The 23,581-nt window shown below is 34.3% G+C and overlaps 1 protein-coding gene and 2 long non-coding RNA genes across 3 annotated transcripts; all 3 read right to left on the minus strand.

Annotated features, from left to right (window-relative positions):
• Nucleotides 1-494: 494 nt before the first annotated feature.
• On the minus strand, nucleotides 495-4,072 carry LOC128283590 (uncharacterized). The gene is made up of 3 exons (XR_008273971.1): nucleotides 3,950-4,072; nucleotides 3,831-3,874; nucleotides 495-736 (listed from the first exon to the last, which is right to left on the minus strand). It is a non-coding gene; the product is annotated as an uncharacterized LOC128283590 (long non-coding RNA).
• Nucleotides 4,073-7,425: 3,353 nt separating this feature from the next.
• LOC128283589 (uncharacterized) lies at nucleotides 7,426-9,301 on the minus strand. Its single transcript, XR_008273970.1, has 4 exons — nucleotides 9,235-9,301; nucleotides 9,036-9,120; nucleotides 8,878-8,921; nucleotides 7,426-7,667 (listed from the first exon to the last, which is right to left on the minus strand). It is a non-coding gene; the product is annotated as an uncharacterized LOC128283589 (long non-coding RNA).
• A 12,876-nt stretch (nucleotides 9,302-22,177) lies between these two features.
• Nucleotides 22,178-22,903, minus strand: LOC108472192 (putative receptor like protein 25). The gene has a single exon (XM_017773698.1). It carries the CDS (start codon nucleotides 22,901-22,903, stop codon nucleotides 22,178-22,180), a length of 726 nt encoding a protein of 241 aa, XP_017629187.1.
• Between the last annotated feature and the right edge of the window lie 678 nt (nucleotides 22,904-23,581).

Here is a 23,581-nt window from a genome sequence, read left to right on the forward strand (position 1 = left end):
TTCAAAATATGTTCTCGTTTATTTCATTAGAAACTAGACTCAATAAGCTTTAATTACATAATTTATTCAGCTTCTAATTCATCTCCCACAATTTATGGTGATTTTCCAAAGTCACGTTACTGCTGCTGTCCCAAGCAGATTTATTACCAAATCACTCTTTCACACATACTGTAACACCCCAAACCCGGCCCAGACGTTATGGCCGAATTTGGCGTGCCACATTGGAGTTGAAAACCCACGTTCCGTTTTTAGTGTTTTAAAACCATATATTTTTGAGTTAACAAAGTGTATGGAAGCCGGGCACCGTGTAGGTATCCGAGATAGAGGAGGTGAGCCATGAAGGTCTTAAGTACCAAGCTCTTTAATTGGATCCAATCCTAGACATGCCCACAACCATAGCCACACTTTGTCATATCGAGTTTAAATTTGTTTAAGTGGACGTCTTTGATAAATCGATTAATCGTGGTGTTGAGATATTTTGAAAACAAGTATCATTTTGAAAACACGTCCTAAGTCTAGCCCATTTGAATAATTATCAACCAGGTTTAAAGTTATTAAAATTAAAGTAATCCCGAAAAGAAATAAAAGAAAAGTTAAAATTGGCCTTATTACAACCCAAAAATAAATAATAGTTAAAGAAAATTTAAAGAAAACCGACGCTTATTTAAAAGTCCAAAGACAATCACCGTGGCCACTCTGAATCCCCTCCGGCCCAAGTCCCCATATCAAGGCTCACCTGTAAGGTTAAGGAAAGGGGGTGAGTTTGGAAACTCAGTGTGCAACAAGCCCCTTTCAGAGCCCAAAACAATAGCAGCCTGTTGGGTCTAAGCCCAAATCCAATCTCAAAACATGTACTGGGCCATTTTCCTTTTCATATTTCATATCTCATAACACTGGGCCGAAGCCTTTTCAAAATTTCATATTCTTGGGTCAAGCCTTTATCAGAAATCAGTATGGCCCTTAGGCCCATTTCAATATCACATATAATTTCAATGAAAGAATGCAACCCATTTGGGAGACTACTCAACCCACCATCCGCTACTCTCCACCCGCACCAACCAACACACCATGTGGGGATTAACTCGACCCACCCCGCCATACTCTCCATCGGCAAGATAGCTTTATCATATAACTAGAGGCCTAGCCTCTTTTAATAATCAGGGCAAAAGCCCTTTCAATAATCAGGGCATAAGCCCTTTTATAATCGGGCATAAGCCCTTTTGATAATCGGGGCATAAGCCCTTTTGATAATCGGGGCATAAGCCCTTTTGATCTTCCTCCATCCATATAAAACCCAACCCAATGCATTTATGATTACCTCATGTGCATATCATACATATCATGTGCATATCATACATTTCATGTGCATATCATACATACCATATTTATCAAAATCCCATGTATTAAAATCATACATAAACCCTAGGGGTATAATGGTCATTTTTACCTAATTTCCTTAATTTTGGTATCCAATACTTTCTCTACCACTTTCCTTACTATCTCGGCCAAGGCCTCAAGACCAAGCTCAGAAGTTACCGCTACCCGAAGTTGGCAGACTTTGCTTACCCTCAGAATCCATATCAATACTCTACATTACCAGTACACATATCAAATAACTACAAAGATCTCAAAAAGTTTTACTATTTATTCATATGTCTTATGCAGAGAGAGTATTTTCAAGTTTTTGTTCTTATAGAATCATATCCTAACCACGGTTTCAATCTTTTAGGGTTTTTAGTTCTACCCTATCTACAGTTTCATATCAAAAGGCTCGATTCTAACTACAGTATTATTTCAGTGCATTACAGTATAGGAAAAAAAAGTACTTACAGACTTGGTGCCGGGGATTTAGTATGCCACCTCCTCAGTTTTAAGATGAACTCAAAAGATTTAAACTTTTTAAAATCCATTTTTCAATCATAAAAAAAAACAAGTTCGGAGATTATCTCCTTTAAACAAAAATTTGTTTTCAAAAGTCAGGTTTTTCCAAAAATACCCTTCTTAGGCCTAAATTTCCGAAAACATTTTTGGACCCGATCCACGTACCGAGTTGTTGCAACCTAGGCTCTGATACCACTAATTGTAACACCCCAAACCCGGCCCAGACGTTATGGCCGAATTTGACGTGCCACATTGGAGTTGAAAACCCACGTTCCGTTTTTAGTGTTTTAAAACCATATATTTTGTTGAGTTAACAAAGTGTATGGAAGCTGGGCACCAGGTAGGTATCCGAGATAGAGGAGGTGAGCCATGAAGGTCGCTTAAGTACCAAGCTCTTTAATTGGATCCAATCCTAGACATGCCCACAACCATAGCCACACTTTGTCATATCGAGTTTAAATTTGTTTAAGTGGACGTCTTTGATAAATCGATTAATCGTGGTGTTGAGATATTTTGAAAACAAGTATCATTTTGAAAACACGTCCTAAGTCTAGCCCATTTGAATAATTATCAACCAGGTTTAAAGTTATTAAAATTAAAGTAATCCCGAAAAGAAATAAAAGAAAAGTTAAAATTGGCCTTATTACAACCCAAAAATAAATAATAGTTAAAGAAAATTTAAAGAAAACCGACGCTATTTAAAAGTCCAAAGACAATCACCGTGGCCACTCAATCCCTCCCACCCAAGTCCCCACATCAAGGCTCACCGCAAGGTTAAGGAAAGGGGTGAGTTTGGAAACTCAGTGTGCAACAAGCCCTTTCGAGCCCAAAACAATAGCAACTGTTGGGTCTAAGCCCAAATCCAATCTCAAAACATGTACTGGGCCATTTTCCTTTTCATATTTCATATCTCATAACACTGGGCCGAAGCCTTTTCAAAATTTCATATTACTGGGCCGAAGCCTTTACTGTAAACGGTATGGCCCTTAGGCCCATTTCAATATCACATATAATTTCAATGAAAGAATGCAACCCATTTGGGGAGACTACTCAACCCACCATCCGCTACTCTCCACCCGTACCAACCAACACACCATGTGGGGATTAACTCGACCCACCCCGCCATACTCTCCACTGGCAGCATAGCTGCTTTATCATATAACCGAGGCCTAGCCTCTTTTAATAATCGGGCAAAAGCCCTTTCAATAATCAGGGCATAAGCCCTTTTATAAGCTGGGCATAAGCCCTTTTGATAACTGGGGCATAAGCCCTTTTGATCTTCCTCCATCCATATAAAAACCCAACCCAATGCATTTATGATTACCTCATGTTCATATCATACATATCATGTGCATATCATACATTTCATGTGCATATCATACATACCATATTTATCAAAATCCCATGTATTAAAATCATACATAAACCCTAGGGGTATAATGGTCATTTTACCTAGGGGCAAAACGGTCATTTTCATGGTATAAGGGTAATCTCATAATTTTACCAAAATTAGGGTTTCCATGTTCATTAACGATTACTAACAATCCATGGGTGCAAACAAAGTGATTTTGGCCCATTTTAGCGAAATCGAGTTATTGGGCCTAAAACCCTAATGGGCCCTACTTAGCCAATTTCGTCATCTAGGCCCATTTAGCCTATATTCCATAACGGTTTTAACGGTCTTATCATGCCATATAACGATTTCCGTTTTCTACCAATTTTACCCAAATGGGCCCGAAAGCCCAATGGGCCCCACTTCGGCCCCTCGAGGCCCAACTTACCAAGAACGCCAAAAATCACATTCTTACCGTTTCCATCATTCTCGATCATCATCTCATCAATTCTAACTAACTAGTGAGCGTTCGCTTGCTCACAAGTCCTCGAAATGCTAGAATTTCGGCATTTCGGCATTTATCACTTTAAGCTATGAAAAAGGGTTCGTTACACACCTGATTTGCGATATTCCTTGACGAGATCTCCTATTCGATTTCTCCTATAATCAACCACTTATAGATTAGACCATGTTAATATTAAACCAAATCGAAAACTACCTATTATCATCACTTACACATTCGGCCACCATCCACAATGGCCCTTGGGTTCATACCTTTGCCGAAGTTGATGACTAGATTTAGTCACTCCGATGATCCAAGCTTTTCACACACTCCTTGATCGGTAGCCTTTAATCCTCACTAGTACCAACAAACCAAATAACACCAAAAACCCTTTTAGCCTTAGTCGACGGAGGGTTTTCACTTTTCTTAAACCACAAGATACAAATGGAAAGAAGGTTCAATACTTACCAAGAGATCTACTCATTGAAGAACGTTCCAAATACCTTCCTACCCCATATCCTTTGTGAATCCAACTTAAACGTGCGTGAAAATAGATCTAAATATTAATTCCTAATCACTAAAATATGAAGCTTTCGACTTTTCAAAGAAATATTAATCTAAGCTATTTAGAGGTTAGTACACACTGTTATGGGTTGAAGTTGAAAAGTTTCCAAAATCAATCGCCTCGATAACCACCACCGTCACTCAAACTTAACTAATCCAATATCAATATATGTAAATCCTAAGCACATCACCATACGGAACATAAGGGCATATTCGTCATTTTACCATACAGGGTATTTTGGTAGTTTTACAAATTGAGGGTATTGCGGTAATTTCACAAACCAAGGGTATTTTAGTAATTTTGTAAATCGAGGTAAAACAAGAATTACAGAATCAAGGGTAAAACAAGAATTACGAAATCGAGGTAAAACGATAATTATGTAAATCGGGGTAAAATGGTAATTATGTAAATTAGGGGTAAAACGGTAATTCTATAAATCGAGGGTAAAATAGTAATTACAGTAACCGAGGGTAAAACGGTAATTACAGTAAATCGAGGTAAAACGGTAATTTTATAAATCGAGGTAAAACGGTAATTCTATAAATCGAGGTAAAACAAGAATTACGTAAATCAAGGGTAAAACAATAATTCTATAAACCGAGGGTAAAACAAGAATTACGTAAATCGAGGTAAAATAGTAATTACGTAAACCGAGGTAAAACAGTAATTACAGAAATCGAGGGTAAAACGGTAATTTTACAAATCGAGGTAAAACAAGAATTATATAAACCGAGGGTAAAACGATAATTACGTAAATCGAGAGTACTTTGGTAATTTTACAAGTCGAGGGCATTTCAAGAATTGGTAAACTAAAGTATTCTAAACATGGATAACAATACGAATGGGCCTAAAGCCTATTCTCTACCAAATGGGCCCATACGCTCGTGTGGCCCTTTTAGCCCAAACCTAGCCACGAGATATGCGATTCACCTAGCCTAGTCCAATATTTACTACACAATCAAACAACTTATCCAATTGGGCCGTAGGCCCATTGGGCCCACATAGCCCTTTCGCCCATCGCGTCCAAGTAGCCATCCAACAACAAGAGTAGTGATAAATACACACCGATAGGAGACTGGAGTTAATCCACGCTCCGAGCACTCTTAGCCGACGCCCAACCCAAACGAAAGCACGCCATACAATGAAAGGATCGACCAAGAAAGGTACATTTACTCTCTTCATGGTTCCTCTATTTAAAGCCGACTTCACAACCACTCTTATATTAGCTTCGATGTGGGATCCTCCAACATTAGAGTTTAAATTCAACACCAACTCTTGCCCCCTGTTAGCAAAATAAATGCTCTTTGCTTGCCATGGGATTCGAACCTATGCCTCCCCTTAAATGCTCCACACGCTACTTGCCACTAAGCCACAAGGCTTTTTTTGTGTCATATTTTATCCCCAATTAATTATAAGGTCTAAAGGCCAAAGTCCGTTTCCTTTAAAAAAACAAAATAAATTGCAAGAGCCAAGGCTTGAACCCAGGCTCCCATACAACCTTAACGACACCACAACCACTAGACTACAAGCTTCCTTGTGTCATTTATTTAACACAATAATTTAAAAACCCTCATCCAAGCATCCAAGTTTTTTTTTTCACTTAATACCAAAATTTTTGCTAAAGCCCAAGTTTGAACCCAAGATTTCTCCAACACTTCTCAAAGCCATTAACCACTAATAGCAAACATTTAATTGTGTTATTTCATTACACAATTAAATACTTATATAAAACCTCTTTACGGACCCACACTCAAGGCCCAATACTTCTAGGCCCAAATTCGGGGTGTTACAATTCTACTCCCCTTAAAGAAATTTCGTCCTCGAAATTTCCAACTATCAACTAACCGTATTACTCAAGTCAAACCTCTATGCTTCCGCTATGCACTCTAATTAAAAATAATTCTTAGTACAACCCAGAACATCTAATTACCAAAGTAAAGAAACATTTATCAAGCACGCATACAATTCATAACACATATTTAAATAAAATAAACTTGGCGACCCCGAGCTCGATGCTCCTTGGACCCACATCTAAGACATGCTCCTGTTTTCCTATGGCATTCACCAGGATGACGTCCGTTGCAGTCTTTGCAGATTGGATAGTTTGGTCGTGCCGTAACATGTTTCACATTTTCTGAGAACTAGAATCCTTCCTTTTCTTACACTCCAAGCACCCTACTTGAAGCGTTTCCCTAATTTCCTTAATTTTGGTATCCAATACTTTCTCTACCACTTTCCTTACTATCTCGGCCAAGGCCTCGGCACCAAGCTCCGAGTTACCGTTACAAGTTGGCGGACTTTGCTTACCCTCGAATCCATATCAATACTCTACATTACCAAGACACATATCAAATAACTACAAAGATCTCAAAAGTTTTACTATTTATTCATATGTCTTATGCAGAGAGAGTATTTTCAAGTTTTTGTTCTTATAGAATCATATCCTAACCACGGTTTCAATCTTTTAGGGTTTTAGTTCTACCCTATCTACGTTTCATATCAAAAGGCTCGATTCTAACTACGATATTATTTCAAAGCATTACAAGATAGGAAAAAAAGTACTTACAGACTTGGTGCCGGGGATTTAGTATGCCACCTCCTCAGTTTTAAGATGAACTCAAAAGATTTAAACTTTTTAAAATCCATTTTTCAATCATAAAAAAAACAAGTTCGGAGATTATCTCCTTTAAACAAAAATTTGTTTTCAAAAGTCAGGTTTTTCCAAAAATACCCTTCTTAGGCCTAAATTTCCGAAAACATTTTTGGACCCGATCCACAGCCGAGTTGTTGCAACCTAGGCTCTGATACCACTAATTGTAACACCCCAAACCCGGCCCAGACGTTATGGCCGAATTTGACGTGCCACATTGGAGTTGAAAACCCACGTTCCGTTTTTAGTGTTTTAAAACCATATATTTTGTTGAGTTAACAAAGTGTATGGAAGCTGGGCACCAGGTAGGTATCCGAGATAGAGGAGGTGAGCCATGAAGGCTGCTTAAGTACCAAGCTCTTTAATTGGATCCAATCCTAGACATGCCCACAACCATAGCCACACTTTGTCATATCGAGTTTAAATTTGTTTAAGTGGACGTCTTTGATAAATCGATTAATCGTGGTGTTGAGATATTTTGAAAACAAGTATCATTTTGAAAACACGTCCTAAGTCTAGCCCATTTGAATAATTATCAACCAGGTTTAAAGTTATTAAAATTAAAGTAATCCCGAAAAGAAATAAAAGAAAAGTTAAAATTGGCCTTATTACAACCCAAAAATAAATAATAGTTAAAGAAAATTTAAAGAAAACCGACGCTTATTTAAAAGTCCAAAGACAATCACCGTGGCCACTCTGAATCCCCTCCGGCCCAAGTCCCCACATCAAGGCTCACCTGCAAGGTTAAGGAAAGGGGGTGAGTTTGGAAACTCAGTGTGCAACAAGCCCCTTCGAGCCCTAAACAATAGCGACTGTTGGGTCTAAGCCCAAATCCAATCTCAAAACATGTCTTGGGCCATAGCCCTTTTCATATTTCATATCTCATAACACCGGGTCAAGCCTTTTCAAAATTTCATATTCTTGGGCGAAGCCTTTCTTCAGAAATCAGTATGGCCCTTAGGCCCATTTCAATATCACATATAATTTCAATGAAAGAATGCAACCCATTTGGGAGACTACTCAACCCACCATCCGCTACTCTCCACCGTACCAACCAACACACCATGTGGGATTAACTCGACCCACCCCGCCATACTCTCCATCGGCAAAGATAGTCTTTATCATATAACTGGAGGCCTAGCCTCTTTTAATAATCGGGCAAAAGCCCTTTCAATAATCAGGGCATAAGCCCTTTTATAATGGGCATAAGCCCTTTTGATAAGCAGGGCATAAGCCCTTTTGATAACTGGGGCATAAGCCCTTTTGATTTTCCTCCATCCATATAAAAACCCAACCCAATGCATTTATGATTACCTCATGTGCATATCATACATATCATGTGTATATCATACATTTCATGTGCATATCATACATACCATATTTATCAAAATCCCATGTATTAAAATCATACATAAGCCCTAGGGGTATAATGGTCATTTTTACCTAGGGGCAAAACGGTCATTTTCATGGTATAAGGGTAATCTCATAATTTTACCAAAAATTAGGGTTTCCATGTTCATTAACGATTACTAACAATCCATGGGTGCAAACAGTGATTTTGGCCCATTTTTAGCGAAATCGAGTTATTGGGCCTAAAACCCCTAATGGGCCCTACTTAGCCAATTTCGTCATCTAGGCCCATTTAGCCTATATTCCATAACGGTTTTAAAAGTCTTATCATGCCATATAACAGATTTCCGTTTTCTACCAATTTTTACCCAAATGGGCCCGAAAGCCCAATGGGCCCCACTTTGGCCCCTCGAGGCCCAACTTACCAAGAACGCCAAAAATCACATTCTTACCGTTTCCATCGTTCTCGATCATCATCTCATCGATTCTAACTAACTAGTGAGCGTTCGCTTGCTCATAAGTCCTCGAAATGCCGAATTTGGCATTTTGCTTTTAAGATTTATCACTTTAAGCTATGAAAAGGGTTCGTTACACACCTGATTTGCGATACTCCTTGACGAGATCTCCTATTCGATTTCTCCTATAATCAACCACTTATAGATTAGACCATGTTAATATTAAACCAAATCGAAAACTACCTATTATCATCACTTACACATTCGGCCACCATCCACAATGGCCCTTGGGTTCATACCTTTGCCGAAGTTGATGACTAGATTTAGTCACTCCGATGATCCAAGCTTTTCACACACTCCTCGATCGGTAGCCTTTAATCCTCACTAGTACCAACAAACCAAATAACACCAAAAACCCTTTTAGCCTTAGTCGACAGAGGGGTTTTCAACTTTTCTTAAACCACAAGATACAAATGGAAAGAAGGTTCGAATACTTACCAAGAGATCTACTCATTGAAGAACGTTCCAAATACCTTCCTACCCCATATCCTTTGTGAATCCAACTTAAACGTGCGTGAAAATAGATCTAAATATTAATTCCGAATCACTAAAATATGAAGCTTTGACTTTTCAAAGAAATATTAATCTAAGCTATTTAGAGGTTAGTACACACCGTTATGGGTTGAAGTTGAAACGTTTCCAAAATCAATCGCCTCGATAACCACCACATCACTCAAACTTAACTAATCCAATATCAATATATGTAAATCCTAAGCACATCACCATACGGAACATAAGGGCATATTCGTCATTTTACCATACAGGGTATTTTGGTAGTTTTACAAATTGAGGTATTGCGGTAATTTCACAAACCAAGGGTATTTTAGTAATTTTGTAAATCGAGGGTAAAACAAGAATTACAGAAAATCAAGGGTAAAACAAGAATTACGTAAATCGAGGGTAAAACGATAATTATGTAAATCGGGGTAAAATGGTAATTATGTAAATTAGGGTAAAACGGTAATTCTATAAATCGAGGTAAAATAGTAATTACGTAAACCGAGGTAAAACAGTAATTACAGAAATCGAGGGTAAAATGGTAATTTTATAAATCGAGGTAAAACGGTAATTCTATAAATCGAGGTAAAACAAGAATTACAGAAATCAAGGGTAAAACAATAATTACAGAACCGAGGTAAAACAAGAATTACAGAATCGAGGTAAAATAGTAATTCAGAACCGAGGGTAAAACAAGAATTACGTAAATCGAGGTAAAATAGTAATTTTGTAAACCGAGGGTAAAACAAGAATTACAGAATCGAGGGTAAAACGGTAATTTTACAAATCGAGGTAAAACAAGAATTATATAAACCGAGGGTAAAACGGTAATTCGTAAATCGAGTACTTTGGTAATTTTACAAGTCGAGGGCATTTCAAGAATTGGTAAACTAAAGTATTCTAAACATGGATAACAATACGAATGGGCCTAAAGCCTATTCTCATTTAAATGGGCCCACACGCCGTGTGGCCCTTTTAGCCCAAACCTAGCCACAGATATGCGATTCACCTAGCCTAGTCCAATATTTACTACACAATCAAACAACTTATCCAATTAGGCCCGTAGGCCTATTGGGCCCACATGGCCCTTTCTACCATCGCGTCCAAGTAGCCATCCAACAACAAGAGTAGTGATAAATACACACCGATAGGAGACTGGAGTTAATCCACGCTCGAGCACTCTTAGCCGACGCCCAACCCAAACGAGCACGCCATACAATGAAAGGGATCACCAAGAAAGGTACATTTACTCTTCATGGTTCCTCTATTTAAAGCCGACTTCACAACCACTCTTATATTAGCTTCCCGATGTGGGATCCTCCAACATTAGAGTTTAAATTCAACACCAACTCTTGGTTCCTTTAAAAAACAAAATAAATTGCAAGAGCCAAGGCTTGAACCCAGGCTCCCATACAACCTTAATGACACCACAACCACTAGACTACAAGCTTCCTTGTGTCATTTATTTAACACAATAATTTAAAAACCCTCATCCAAGCATCCAAGTTTTTTTTTTCACTTAATACCAAAATTTTTGCTAAAGCCCAAGTTTGAACCCAAGATTTCTCCAACACTTCTCAAAGCCATTAACCACTAATAGCAAACATTTAATTGTGTTATTTCATTGCACAATTAAATACTTATATAAAACCTCTTTACAGACCCACACTCAAGGCCCAATACTTCTAGGCCCAAATTCGGGGTGTTACACATACCTTGCATGCATGTTATTTAAACATGTATATCACCAATCAATCATCACATATCTATGATTTTACTTAAGAATAATCTCCATTTCATCATTTAAAAGCACAACATGTTAGCTGATTTTTCCCTTTAACATCTAAGGCACAAGCATGCTCATTTGTTTGGCTCAACTTCACCTATCTTCCATTTTTCATCAAAAGAACATGAAACAACAACCATTTCCTTCATTTTAATTCATGACTAAATGCTCAAAACACAACTAAAAATCAAAATATACTTCAAGAGTTAAGGTAGAATCAAGAAGAACTCATGAACCTCAAAATAGAAGCAAGGTACCAAGAACTTACCTTCAATTTTCCTCCTCCTAATGACCAAATACTCAAGAGCTTTCTCCTCTCCTTTCTCTTCTCTAACTTTCAGCTATGATGAACAAAGATGGACAAAACTTTGTTCTTTTCACCACTTTTTCTTTTAATAAAACTTCATATTTCATCCATTTAATTCTTTAATACAAAAGACATGAAATTCTTATCATGAAACATTTACCTAACCCATTATCATGAAACATTTACCTAACCCATTATCATGGAACATTTACCTAACCTATTATCATGGAACATTTACCTAACCTATTATCAATTTGTACCATAAATTATGGATATCAAGTGTACATTTTGTCAACAATAACATGATGGCTGGCCACTTCATGTAAAATGGGAGGTTTGTCATGCAAATCCTCCTATTTTGCACTCCTATTTATTTGGCCACTTCAATTTAGCCTATAACATTTTCAAACATTTTCACATAGGTCCTATTTCATAATTTCACCCCCTTTTTCTTATGGAACAAAAATTAACTAAAATTGTCGGGTTCTATCTTAAGTTTGGGCTTTCTAGAGGCCCACTAACATAATTAAACCTATGCCAACATTCACAAAATTCCCGAAAATTGGGGCGTTACAGCAGAGGCCACTTGCTGTCGACGTGACTAGGGGCGGTGGGATAGGTGATTTAGGCTAGGGTTTTTTTTTTAATTTTGGTTTTAATTTCGGGCCGATGTTAGGCATTGGGCCCGTTTGGGGTTTGGGTAGGTTTAGTGTTTTGGGTAAATTGGGTTAGGGGTTTTGGGTCCAAAATTGGGCTTGTACATTAATTATATAAAAATAGTTAAATTTCAATTTTGGTACATATATTATGTTAAAATTTGATATTCAATCTTGATTATTGAAATTTTTATATAAATTGATACATCAATGTTTATAATGCTATTAATTAGTTTAAATATTTGATTCTAATTAAAATTCTAAAATAAATTTAAAGAATTGTTAACATTGTTAATTTTTTGTTAAATCCAAGTCTACCTATAATGCCATTTCTTGTGACATGATTATTGAATGAGTATTTTTTAAAAAAACTTTAGAATGTTACACCAACAAATCTTACAAAATAATTTTAACTGTTTTAACAATTGAACCTGAATTTTAAATTTGAAAAATAGATAGACTAAATTCTTAAAAAAATAATGACTAATTTCCAAATATATAAGCAGTATAGAAACTTGGAATATACTGTAACCTTTATAGTTTAACCATTCAATCAAAATATTTATTTTAGAAAAGAAAAAAAATCCCAAATCTAACAAATTCTTAAATCTTATTATCAATGTAGTAGAATATTGTCCTACATAGATTAAAATTTAAGTTACTTGTGATGTATACTCAAGTAAATAATTATTATCACATTATTTTTGACTTTATCATGTGATAGACTCCTTTGGTTTCATGTATATATAATAAGTTATAACAATGTCATTTCAAATTAGTTAAATAAATTTATATTTAGTTGTGCATTTATATTCAATTTGAATTTTTGTTAATTTTAATTTAGAAAGGCGAAAATTTACATAAAGTCTCCCTTCCATATAAAACATCAACTATTCTTTTAGAAAAACACATTTACGGAGCGGAAAGGACAGTATTCTTTAACTATCACCAAAACTGATAACGTCACGAAAACACCAGAATAAGGTCACGAAAAGTGATTTTGAGCTTTCATGACCTTTTTGGCGAAAAGTAGGAAAATGTCATGGATGTAGCGTAACTAAAAGTCGTGATGATTAAAAAATATTATAAAAAAGTATATTTTAGATCAATATAGTAGAGATATTAGACTGATTCAAAAATTTACAAGCATGACAAATATAATTATATCAATAATTCGACAGTTTGATTGTTAAAATATTAATTGTATAAAAGAAACGAAATGGTATAAAATTTCTTTAGTTTTAAATTAGAAATTTTACACCGATGTAAGTAGGTCTCTCTCTTATATATATTATTAATATAATTTTTACTTTGTCCTCGGTTGATATCTTAACATGAAAACTTTTATATTGTTTATTCCACTTTTAAATTATTTGGACTTAAATGTGTTCAAAAATTATTTATTTCATAAAAATAAAATTTATATAATTATATATTAATTCAGTAAAATGTTTAAATGAATATATTAAAATAATGTGTTAATATTTTAATAATTTTAAATAAGTTAAAAATTCAATTATGTAGAAATTTTAATCTAAAGTTATTAACGATCATTTTATAATTTTATTACAATTAGTTATTTTTATTTATTTATTGATGACATGTCAAGTTATTTACTGATGATGCTTCAAACTCATATATTAACGGTGTATTAAATATTTTTCCATATAAATTTAATCAATCAAGCATTTATAATGACTTAAACTACTCATATTTACTCATCTGTTACTTACAAACTTGCTCTAAACTGTCATTGTTGTATTGTACTTTTTCTTTTTTTTACTATTAAAGTTAACCCAATATTAAAGTTTGGGTTTACATTATATTTATTTGATTAAATCCTATCTGATTTGAAAAAAAATTAATGTTTGGTTCAAATTCTTTGATATATGTATATGATTATTCCAAACCCTTTTCGCTTACTTATATATAAGATAAATATAATTTTTTTATTGAATAATTTTATATTTTTATAAAAATTAAAATAAAAACAACGTAATATATTATTTAATATTTTTATTATAGTATTATATATTTTATTTTCATTTATTATAAATTACAGGATAAATAAAGGGACAAGAAAATTAACACTTTATGAGATTCAAACATAAGTTGAATGAAGTTCAAGCTTTAAATATTGGATTCTAGGTCTGATCCATATTTAGACTAATTTTTTGTCCAAATCAAATTTTTAAGTTTAGTATTTTATCTAAACCTTCCTAACTATTATTGTATGGGCTTTTGAGTTTAAATGAATAACAATGTATAGACATAGTTTAATAATATGATAGTTTTATTATTTAAAATAAAGGTAAACTACACCATCGTATATCACCCAACTATTAATATTTTTTTTTTGTTTTGGCCATTCAATGATTAAATGTTACAAATTTGTCATTGATGTAACGCCCCAATTTTCGGGAATTCTGTAAATGTTGGCATAGGTTTAATTATGTTAGTGGGCCTTTAGAAGGCCCAAGCTTAAGATAGAACCCGGCAATTTTAGTTAATTTTTGTTCCATAAGAAAAAGGGGGTGAAATTATGAAATAGGACCTATGCGAAAATGTTTGAAAATTCTATAGGCTAAATTGAAGTGGCCAAATAAATAGGAGTGCAAAATAGGAGGATTTGCATGACAAACCTCCCATTTTACATAAAGTGGCCAGCCATCATGTTGTTGTAGACAAAATGTGCACTTGATATCCATAATTTATGGTACAAATTGATAATGGATTAGGTAAATATTCCATGATAATGGGTTAGGTAAATGTTCCATGATAATGGTTTAGGTAAATGTTCCATGATGGGCATTTCATGTCTTTTGTATTAAAGAATTAAATGGATGAAATATGAAATTTTATTAAAAGAAAAATGGGTGAAAAGAACAAAGTTTTGTCCATCTTTGTTCATCATAGCCTAAAGCTAGAGAAGAGAAAGGAGAGGAGAAAGCTCTTGAATGTTTGGTCACTTGGGGAAGAAAATTGAAGGTAAGTTCATGGTAGTTTGCTTCTATCTTGATGTTCATGAGTTCTTCTTGATTCTACCTTAACTCTTGAAGCATATTTTGGTTTTAGTTGTGTTGTGAGCATTTAGTCATGAATTAAAATGAAGGAAATGGTTGTTGTTTCATGTTCTTTTGATGAAAAATGGAAGATAGGTGAAGTTGAGCCAAACAAATGAGCATGCATGTGCCTTAGATGCTAAGGGGAAAAAATCGGCTAACATGTTGTGCTTTAAAATGATGAAATGGAGATTATACTTAAGTAAAATCATAGATATGTGATGATTGATTGGTGATATACATGTTTAAATAACAAGCATGCAAGTTAGGTGTGAAAGAGTGATTTGGTAATAAATCTGCTTGGGACAGCAGCAGTAATGTGACTTTGGAAAATCACCATAAATTGTGGGAGATGAATTAGAAGCTGAATAAATTATGTAATTAAATCTTGTTGAGTCTAGTTTCAAATGAAATAAACGAGAACATATTTTGAATTCTGTACAATGAGAAATTTGAGTCGTAATGAAGAGTGGTCAGATTAGTCAAACAGTGAAACATGGGAAACTTTGAGAAAAATTTGGTATTGATTGGCTAAACCAAAAATTCTGAAAATTTTATGGAGAGAAGATATATGAGTCTATTTTCAGGGAAAATTAACGGCACTTGATTTGGAGTTTCGTAGCTCCAGTTATAAATGATTTCGTAACTGTTGCTCAGGAAGACAGCTTGCAGTGAAATTATGATTATGTGGTAAACATTGACAAAAATTTGTTAATGAGTTGCTTATTGATTTCTTATAAGCTTACTAAGATCTGTAGGTGTGGTTGGCTGAATATTGTAAGAGGTTAATATGTAGTTCGTGTTTGAATAGTTAGATTAACGTGTTAGTAATCCAATTGTAGGCAGTTCGTGTGTGGATCTCGTCAGCATATCGTCGCAAACAGGTGTGTAACTAACACCCTCTTTCTTAGTCTAGATCGGTAAAAGTCGAAAAGTCAAAATGCCAAAAATCGGTATTTTGTAGATTTGCGAGTGTGTGAATGCTCGTGAGGTAAATCGATTAATGTTTTTGGTAAGCTGCAATGTTTGGACTGCAAAGTGCATGATTTCTGTGCCCTCGATATTTTTGGGCTTAATGGGTCAAAATTGGAATGATGGGCCAACGGACCCAATTCGGTAAGAACCCTCGGTACGTGATTCTGTAGTACGTGAAAGGTAGGAATATGCATGAAAAACCCTAAAATAGATAAATTACTGAAATACCTTTAAAAGTGAAAAATTTACAGTTTTACCCCTAGGAGATAAATTACGAAATATCCCTAGGGTTAAATTGACTTAAATGCATGTTTGACTGTTGTTATTTATTGCATGCCATGTTGTTATTATCTGATGCATGGGATTGGGATATTGACGGAGGAAGTACTGAAAGTGGCTTGTCCACGTACTGGAGGCTTTGCCTCAATTCTTGATAACGAGCAAAAAAGCCGCAATTGTGGAGTGTTAATGGGTGGGTTGAGCTATTCCCACATGGAGTGTATGGCTAGTACTGTGGAGTGTAGTGGTTGGTGGGCTGAGTAGTCTCCCCAAATGGGCTTGCATATGTTTATTGGTGTTGCATGTATTTTGAAATGGGCCTATGGGCCATACTGTTATCTGAATAAGGGCTAAGGCCCGTTTATTGTAATCTGAAAAGGGCTCTGGCCGATTACCATTTATTACTGAATGGGCTTAGGCCCAATAGGCTTGAGCTGACTTGGGCTTTGAATGGGTTTTCCTTCCACACGAGTTTCCCAAACTCACCCCTTTTATTTTCATCCACGCAGAAATCCCCAACCATAGTGGGCTTGGAGCGTGAGGGAATTCGAAGTGGCCACCCGTTCTGAAAGTTTGATTTTCTTCTGGTGAACTGGACATCCTTTTAATTACGTTTGAGGTTTTGGGCTTTTAAATGTAATAAGGCCGCTTATTTATTTTTGATGGTTTTAATATGTATTACTAAGATAGGTATTACTTATTTTAACTGTTGAAACTGGATAGCTTTAGGACGCGTTTTCAAAAAAACAACAATTGATTTCAAAATAACACGACAACAGGCAAAGCTTCCGCAATGAAAGTATTTTCCAAAATTAATCACTTTTCCTAAAAATGACTTAATCAAATCGGTTTCCTAGAAATATCCATGACGTTAAGGTGTGGCAATGGCGGTATGCATGTCTAGGATTGGATCCGAAGGGAGCTTGGTACTTAAGCAGTCCGATGGACTCACCACCTCTTTTCCGGTTTCCTACCTGGTGCACAGCTTCCATTCACTTTAACCCTTAATGAATTAATCTTTTGAACATCAAGTACGATTTTCTGGACTTAGAATGGAAAAAAATTTTTAACGCTTCGATGTGGTATGCTGGATCCGGCCATAACTTCTGAGCCGGGTTTGGGGTGCTACAATTGATGTTATTGACATTGTTTATTTTAATCATTTAGCCGTTGACTAAGTAACATAGTGATCACATGATATATTTTAATTAATATAATAACAAATTTTATTTTAAAGTTTATACATCAACCTCCTTTATATTTAAAAATTATAATTTTAAAAAAAATCATAAAAACATGCAAAACTGTAAAAAAAATACATAAAAAATAAATTATTAAAATTATTAAAAAAAAACAGTAGCCCACAACAACCACAACCACAACCACAACCTCATCAACATAAACATTACAGCAAGTATAAAAAATAAAATGTGATGTTTCCCCACCACCACACATGGATGCATCTCCACCGTCTCTTGGCTTCCCTCTCGACACTGCTCTCCTCTAAACCATCATTTTCAACTTGAGTGAAAATTACACGGGGTCGGCCTTGCATTGTTTCCTATCAACGGAAGTACTACCAAGTTAGTGTTCCTCTAAATATAAAAAACTCATTGACATAAAAAAAACAGAGAAAAGTATTGGGGGACAAGTGGATGACAGTGAGTGACATTGTTTGATTTAGAGTCCCATGATTGTTGTATGTTTGATCCCGATCCTCAACTTTGATTGAAACTATTTTGTAATATCAGAAAAAATAAATATTGAGATGAAAAATACTTAATTTTTTCTTTCTTAGCTATAAAATTTTTATTTCTAGTTTTGGTGAGATGACTTTGGTTCTAATCTCTTACTTGTTATGCAGGGCTGAGTCGTAGTTGGTTTAATGGACTTACATTGAAAACTTGAATCGAAAAGAATGACCACCATTGTGAACAAGTAATACAAACTTTCTCATATTAATGCATATCAAATTAAACTTTTTGTGTGGACCATTTATGATTGAACCAAATATTGGAATATTTTCCCACCTCTGCCGTGGATTAATACTATGGATTTCCGTGGATTAATATTGGATTTCTGTCTATGGTTTTAAAATTTGAGATGTTTATTTTACAAATAATTGAGTTCCCTTCTTCTTCATTGCTGGGTTTTTTATCCGATTGGGACAGAGTTAAATATGGTGGTGATCCTGATTTGAAGAAGTTGTATCATCATTATTCCTCACTTGCTGCTGTTAGCTGGACGAAATTTCTCTTAATTAATCTTTTTCTTATTAAATTGAGATTTGTTCCAGAATGCCTTCAAAATTTAAGCCACTCTTTTTTACACTTGAACCTCTATATGCATAAATTTCACTATAAAAGTCGAGGAACATTGTTCGTTAAAAGATTATCGGATGAACAACTATTGATTTGAAGGGTCAATTCTACAACCTTTGGCTAATTGCAAGAATTTGAAGACTCTACATCTGGGAAACAATTACCTGAAAATGATACATTTCTGAATTGGTTAGGAAATTAATCTGTAGAATCAGCAAATTCTTGTCATGAGGTCGAATAGATTTCAAGATCACATTGGGAATCCTGAAATATAATCTTCATCCTCTCATTTGCAGATCATCGATCTAATTTCAAACAAATTTCAGAAATTGTAACTGAATATTTTTTATCCAATTAAATGAAAAAATATATATGGCCATGATGATGTGTATAAATTCACAAAAGATTTACATTGACCTAACCCAAGTAATTCTTTTTTGAGTTTATCACTTAATAAACTCCTTAGATTTCAAGGTTGTTGAAATGTTAATGGGTGTTGAATTAAGCAAAAATAATATTTCTATGCCTAAATAATAAATAAATAGTAGTCTAGGAAGTAGTATCAATTCCAAAAAATTTAAATATTTAAAATTGTTGCTTAATTTAATCATGTTGCGTGTTTAAGCAACTGTCGTGTGACGACATATGATGATATGTGCAAAAATAAAGTGAATGATTTAAATCTAATAAAATAAGAATAATAGTAAAGATAAGCAGAAGCAAAGTTTAATTAAATAAACTAGTATATGAAATTTCAACTTTAGGCTCAATTTTGCTCTGATTTCTAATTGATCTTTAATAACAAATTTTCTCCTTCAATCGATAAGTTAGTTATAGTGATCAAGAATACTTCAGACCGCCAACCCACCCGTGTGTAAATTAATTATGGGAACGCCTAACAATTAACCTTTACCAAACGAATAATTGCGAAACATGCCTCTACAATTTAGATCTTAATAGACTTACGAACTAGAAGGGTTCAACTCGAACCAATAGCCTCAACCACATGAGTCGTTTAAATGTGAGATCACAGTGTTTATCTCCTAAATTGAAAAAACACCATATACTGAATTGAAGGTTTTTAAATGCGATTTCATATCTCACCGCTCTCTACTGAAGTATTTATTAACTTAAAAGCTAGATGGAAATGTAGCTACTACATGAATTTAGGCATATATTAATGGAGGTTTTTAATAAAGATTAAATGGAAAAAAATATAAAGGAAAGGAAAGGTGGGAGGTGCGATGGCGCAAAGTGAAAAAGAAAGAAAGAATTGAAACAGGATAAACAATTCAATTAGCAATTGGATTCTGAAAAACATAAGTTGCCTTTTGCCTGCGCATATGCTGAGCAATAAATAAAAGAAATCAAAAACTAACTCTATTCCTACTTCAACTCTTTAGTCTAATCTAATATTAAAGAGTTATCTAAAATAACTTAAAAGGATATAATATTATCCTAATCAAGAAATTTAAAAGTAATATTTTTACAAATAAATTTCCAAAATAAAGTTGTCAAATTTCTATTATGGTCCTTCAACTGATTCTTTGGTCCAAACTTTTATGACAGCCCAATTTTTATTTTTATTTTTTACTTCACAACCTTAGTTGTACACCTAATAAAAACCAAATAATAAACTCAAAATTAGTGATATTTCATTTAATAATTAATCAAAGTTAAGTATAATAAATATGTAAATTGGTTTACTATCAAATGTTATTTCAAATTAGTTAAATAAATTCATAATTACTTGTGATTTTATTTTCAAATAAAATCTTTTGGTTTATTAGGAATTGATTATAAATAAGAAAAGCAAAATTTTACATAGGTTACCCTGCAAATAAAAGATGATACCTAACTATTCTTCAATAAAAACACTTTTCTTGAATCTTATATGTTGGCCTAATGATTAAGGTGTCACACCCAAATGTGCCCTAGGTTCAAGTTGTGTTAATCACCTTCCTGTTAAGATTTTGCCCTCTTATAATTCAAAAAATAAAAATAAAAACACTTTTATTAAAGCATATATAGATTTGTTTGTATTCAATTTCTTTTGTGATGTGCAAAGCTGACATGATTGTCCAATAATGAATTTTGTAAGTGAAGGTTTTTGTAATTTGTATTAACGCATGGGTTGAATAAATACCGACAAGGAATCTTAAACCCTCTCTCTTTCTATCTTTGTGTTCCTCTCATTTTCTTAGGCGTGCTATTTTGATGTATTGTTTGGGTCTGTTTTGCCTTGGGTTGACCTGTTTTGTTCTATTCCTGTGATGTTAATACTTGGATTCTAAAGGTTTAGGCACAGCATAAATACTTTGACTGGTAATTTGAGTAAGAAATGCATACAATAAATGGTACGGAAGGAAAGCCAAAAAGAAAACGCAAGGCTTAGCCCCAACTGAAATGGGAAAACTCTGCTGACCTCTGATTGCTTCAATGGTCCCATACATCCTCCAAAGGAGGCAAGTTTTAATAAGTTATTTAATAAAGCAAGTGAAGAAAAAAATAACAGCAGAAAGAACAACTCCTTTTTAAGCCCAACCATCCGCACACCATTTGCTTCTCTGTTCAATTTTCAGCCTATACATGAACTGATGCTATCTAAAATCTACCATTACCCAACCACATCTTTATTAACTTTTTACATTTATTCTCTATATTCAAAACCAAGCAATACATTCATTGCTTATTCCTTTTCTTAAATATCATTTTATTTAATGTCATTAGACATTACTCTATTCTTTTTTCTTGTGATAAAAATTATTAAACAAAAAATGTCATGCTGTATAATAAGATAAAAAAATGTCATCCAAAAATTGAGATGAAACTGAGGGACCTTAATAGAAAAACAGCAAACACAAGGCTGCTGTTTAATAAGATCAAACAGAATACATGTTGACATATTTAATCCCCAAAACACAAAAATTTAAATTATTCATTCCCAAAACATAATACACACAAAGCCCTTTTTTTATATATTCAAATCCAAATCTCTGATGCAACAAATTAAACTCACAAAGATGAATATATATTGTATCGAACTAAATCTGATTCCAAGTTAAAAACAAATAAAGAATGTATTGTATAAAATCACGATTCAGATTCAATTAAAAAATCTTTGATTCTTCACAAACTCTTTTTCTGGGAGCAATTAAATTTCCTTGGAGTATCCATTCATTATTGCAAATCTTATTATTATTATTTGGCGAAGACACATTAATTTTATTAAAAAGATAGGGAAATAAACAGAAAGTGTGGATTAAGACGGCCATTTCAAGCTAATGCACCAGAGAAAAATAGAAAAGGGAACGCTACCATGAGAGAGGACCTTGGAAAACATAATACAAGCAACACAACATACAATAAAACACCTAGGCAGCACAGTTATAAAACAGCTACAGTAAAATGCCCACCTACCACCAAGCACTGAAGTTTTCTGCTGTGTCCATAGCTTGTTTTTCAAAAGAAATAAATCCGCTAAAGAATTCGCCTCTCTACCTTTTTGAAAATCTTTGTTGAATTCGCTCCACGATCTTAATCAACCACCATGGTTTTTCAGTTGTGAATACAATGTATCCCATGCTCAATCCCAACACCAACCCACATCCGTACCCCATCAATATAGAAAATTTCCAATTCATTTCATCATCATCATCATCACTATCGAATCTGGCAGGAGTTTTCCCATCATTATCACAGCTTTTTGATAATGGCAAACCGCATAAACCCAAATTTCCCGTATAGGAATCACTGGTGAAAGTGTCAAATTGTTTGCCTTGAGGAATGTGTCCTTTGAGATTATTCTGAGAAAGGTTTAACACCTCTAAGAATCCAAGATTTGTTAACTCTGTTGGAATTCTCCCTTGGAGCTTGTTTGATGAGAGATCTAATGATTCAAGCTCTGTTAAATGACCTAATGATGATGGGATGGGACCTGTTAAGCAGTTATGAGAAAGGTTTAGGACGATAAGTGAATGAAGCTTTTTAGGAATTTTTCCGAAGAACTGATTGTTCAAAAAGTCAACTACCATCCAGCTGATTAATATTGATTGAAACTCTATTACCAACCCTTTTGCTGTAAAAGATAAACCTTGCACATCATAATACCCCTGTCCATAAGTCGATTCCTCCATCATGTACTCTGGTTTATCTTTCTTTTTATGCTCTTCTCTAATAGAACGCAAAACTTCAAAAAATTTGGTAGGTAAGCAAGCAGCCATTGAAGTTATTGTGGGAAAGATCAATGACACGTAAACGAGTGAAGGAAGCTGTAATATTATAGTTATCCACTTGACCATAAAATCCATTTGATCTCAAAATAAGAACTTGTAAATGATCCAAACTTCCTAACCAACTTGGGAAAGTGTCATTTAAGTAGTTGTTCCCAACATTGAGAAGGTTCAAATCTTTGCAATTACCCAATGATCGTGGCATAGACCCTTCTACTTGGTTGTCGTTGATTTGAAAACTTTGTAATGTGCAACCTCTTGCAAAATTTTCTCGTAAAAAAGACCTCCAGTTTCCAATGCAATTTGGAATTATTCCACCCAAATTATTCTTATATAAATGGAGAACTATAAGGGAACTCAAATTACATATTGAAGAAGGGATTTCTCCAATTAAATTATTATCCGCAACATCATACCACTTCAATGAAAATGGTGGAGCTGGAATTTGCCCTAACAGAAAAACCGAATAGAATTATAACTTAGAATTAGTAGTTTGAATATTTCTTTAAAATGGAATACGTAAATAAATTGTATTCGTTTACTTCGCAACATCTAACCTTTTAGATGCATTCTATGATTGTAAAATATTGAAAGAAACCTGCTATTACCATTAAGACGTGTACTTCAAGTAACTTTTATTTCAATTGCTTAAAAATGGCTTTAAGAGAT

The sequence above is a fragment of the Gossypium arboreum genome, chromosome 11 (genome assembly GCF_025698485.1).
Source record: "Gossypium arboreum isolate Shixiya-1 chromosome 11, ASM2569848v2, whole genome shotgun sequence".
NCBI lineage: Eukaryota > Viridiplantae > Streptophyta > Magnoliopsida > Malvales > Malvaceae > Gossypium > Gossypium arboreum.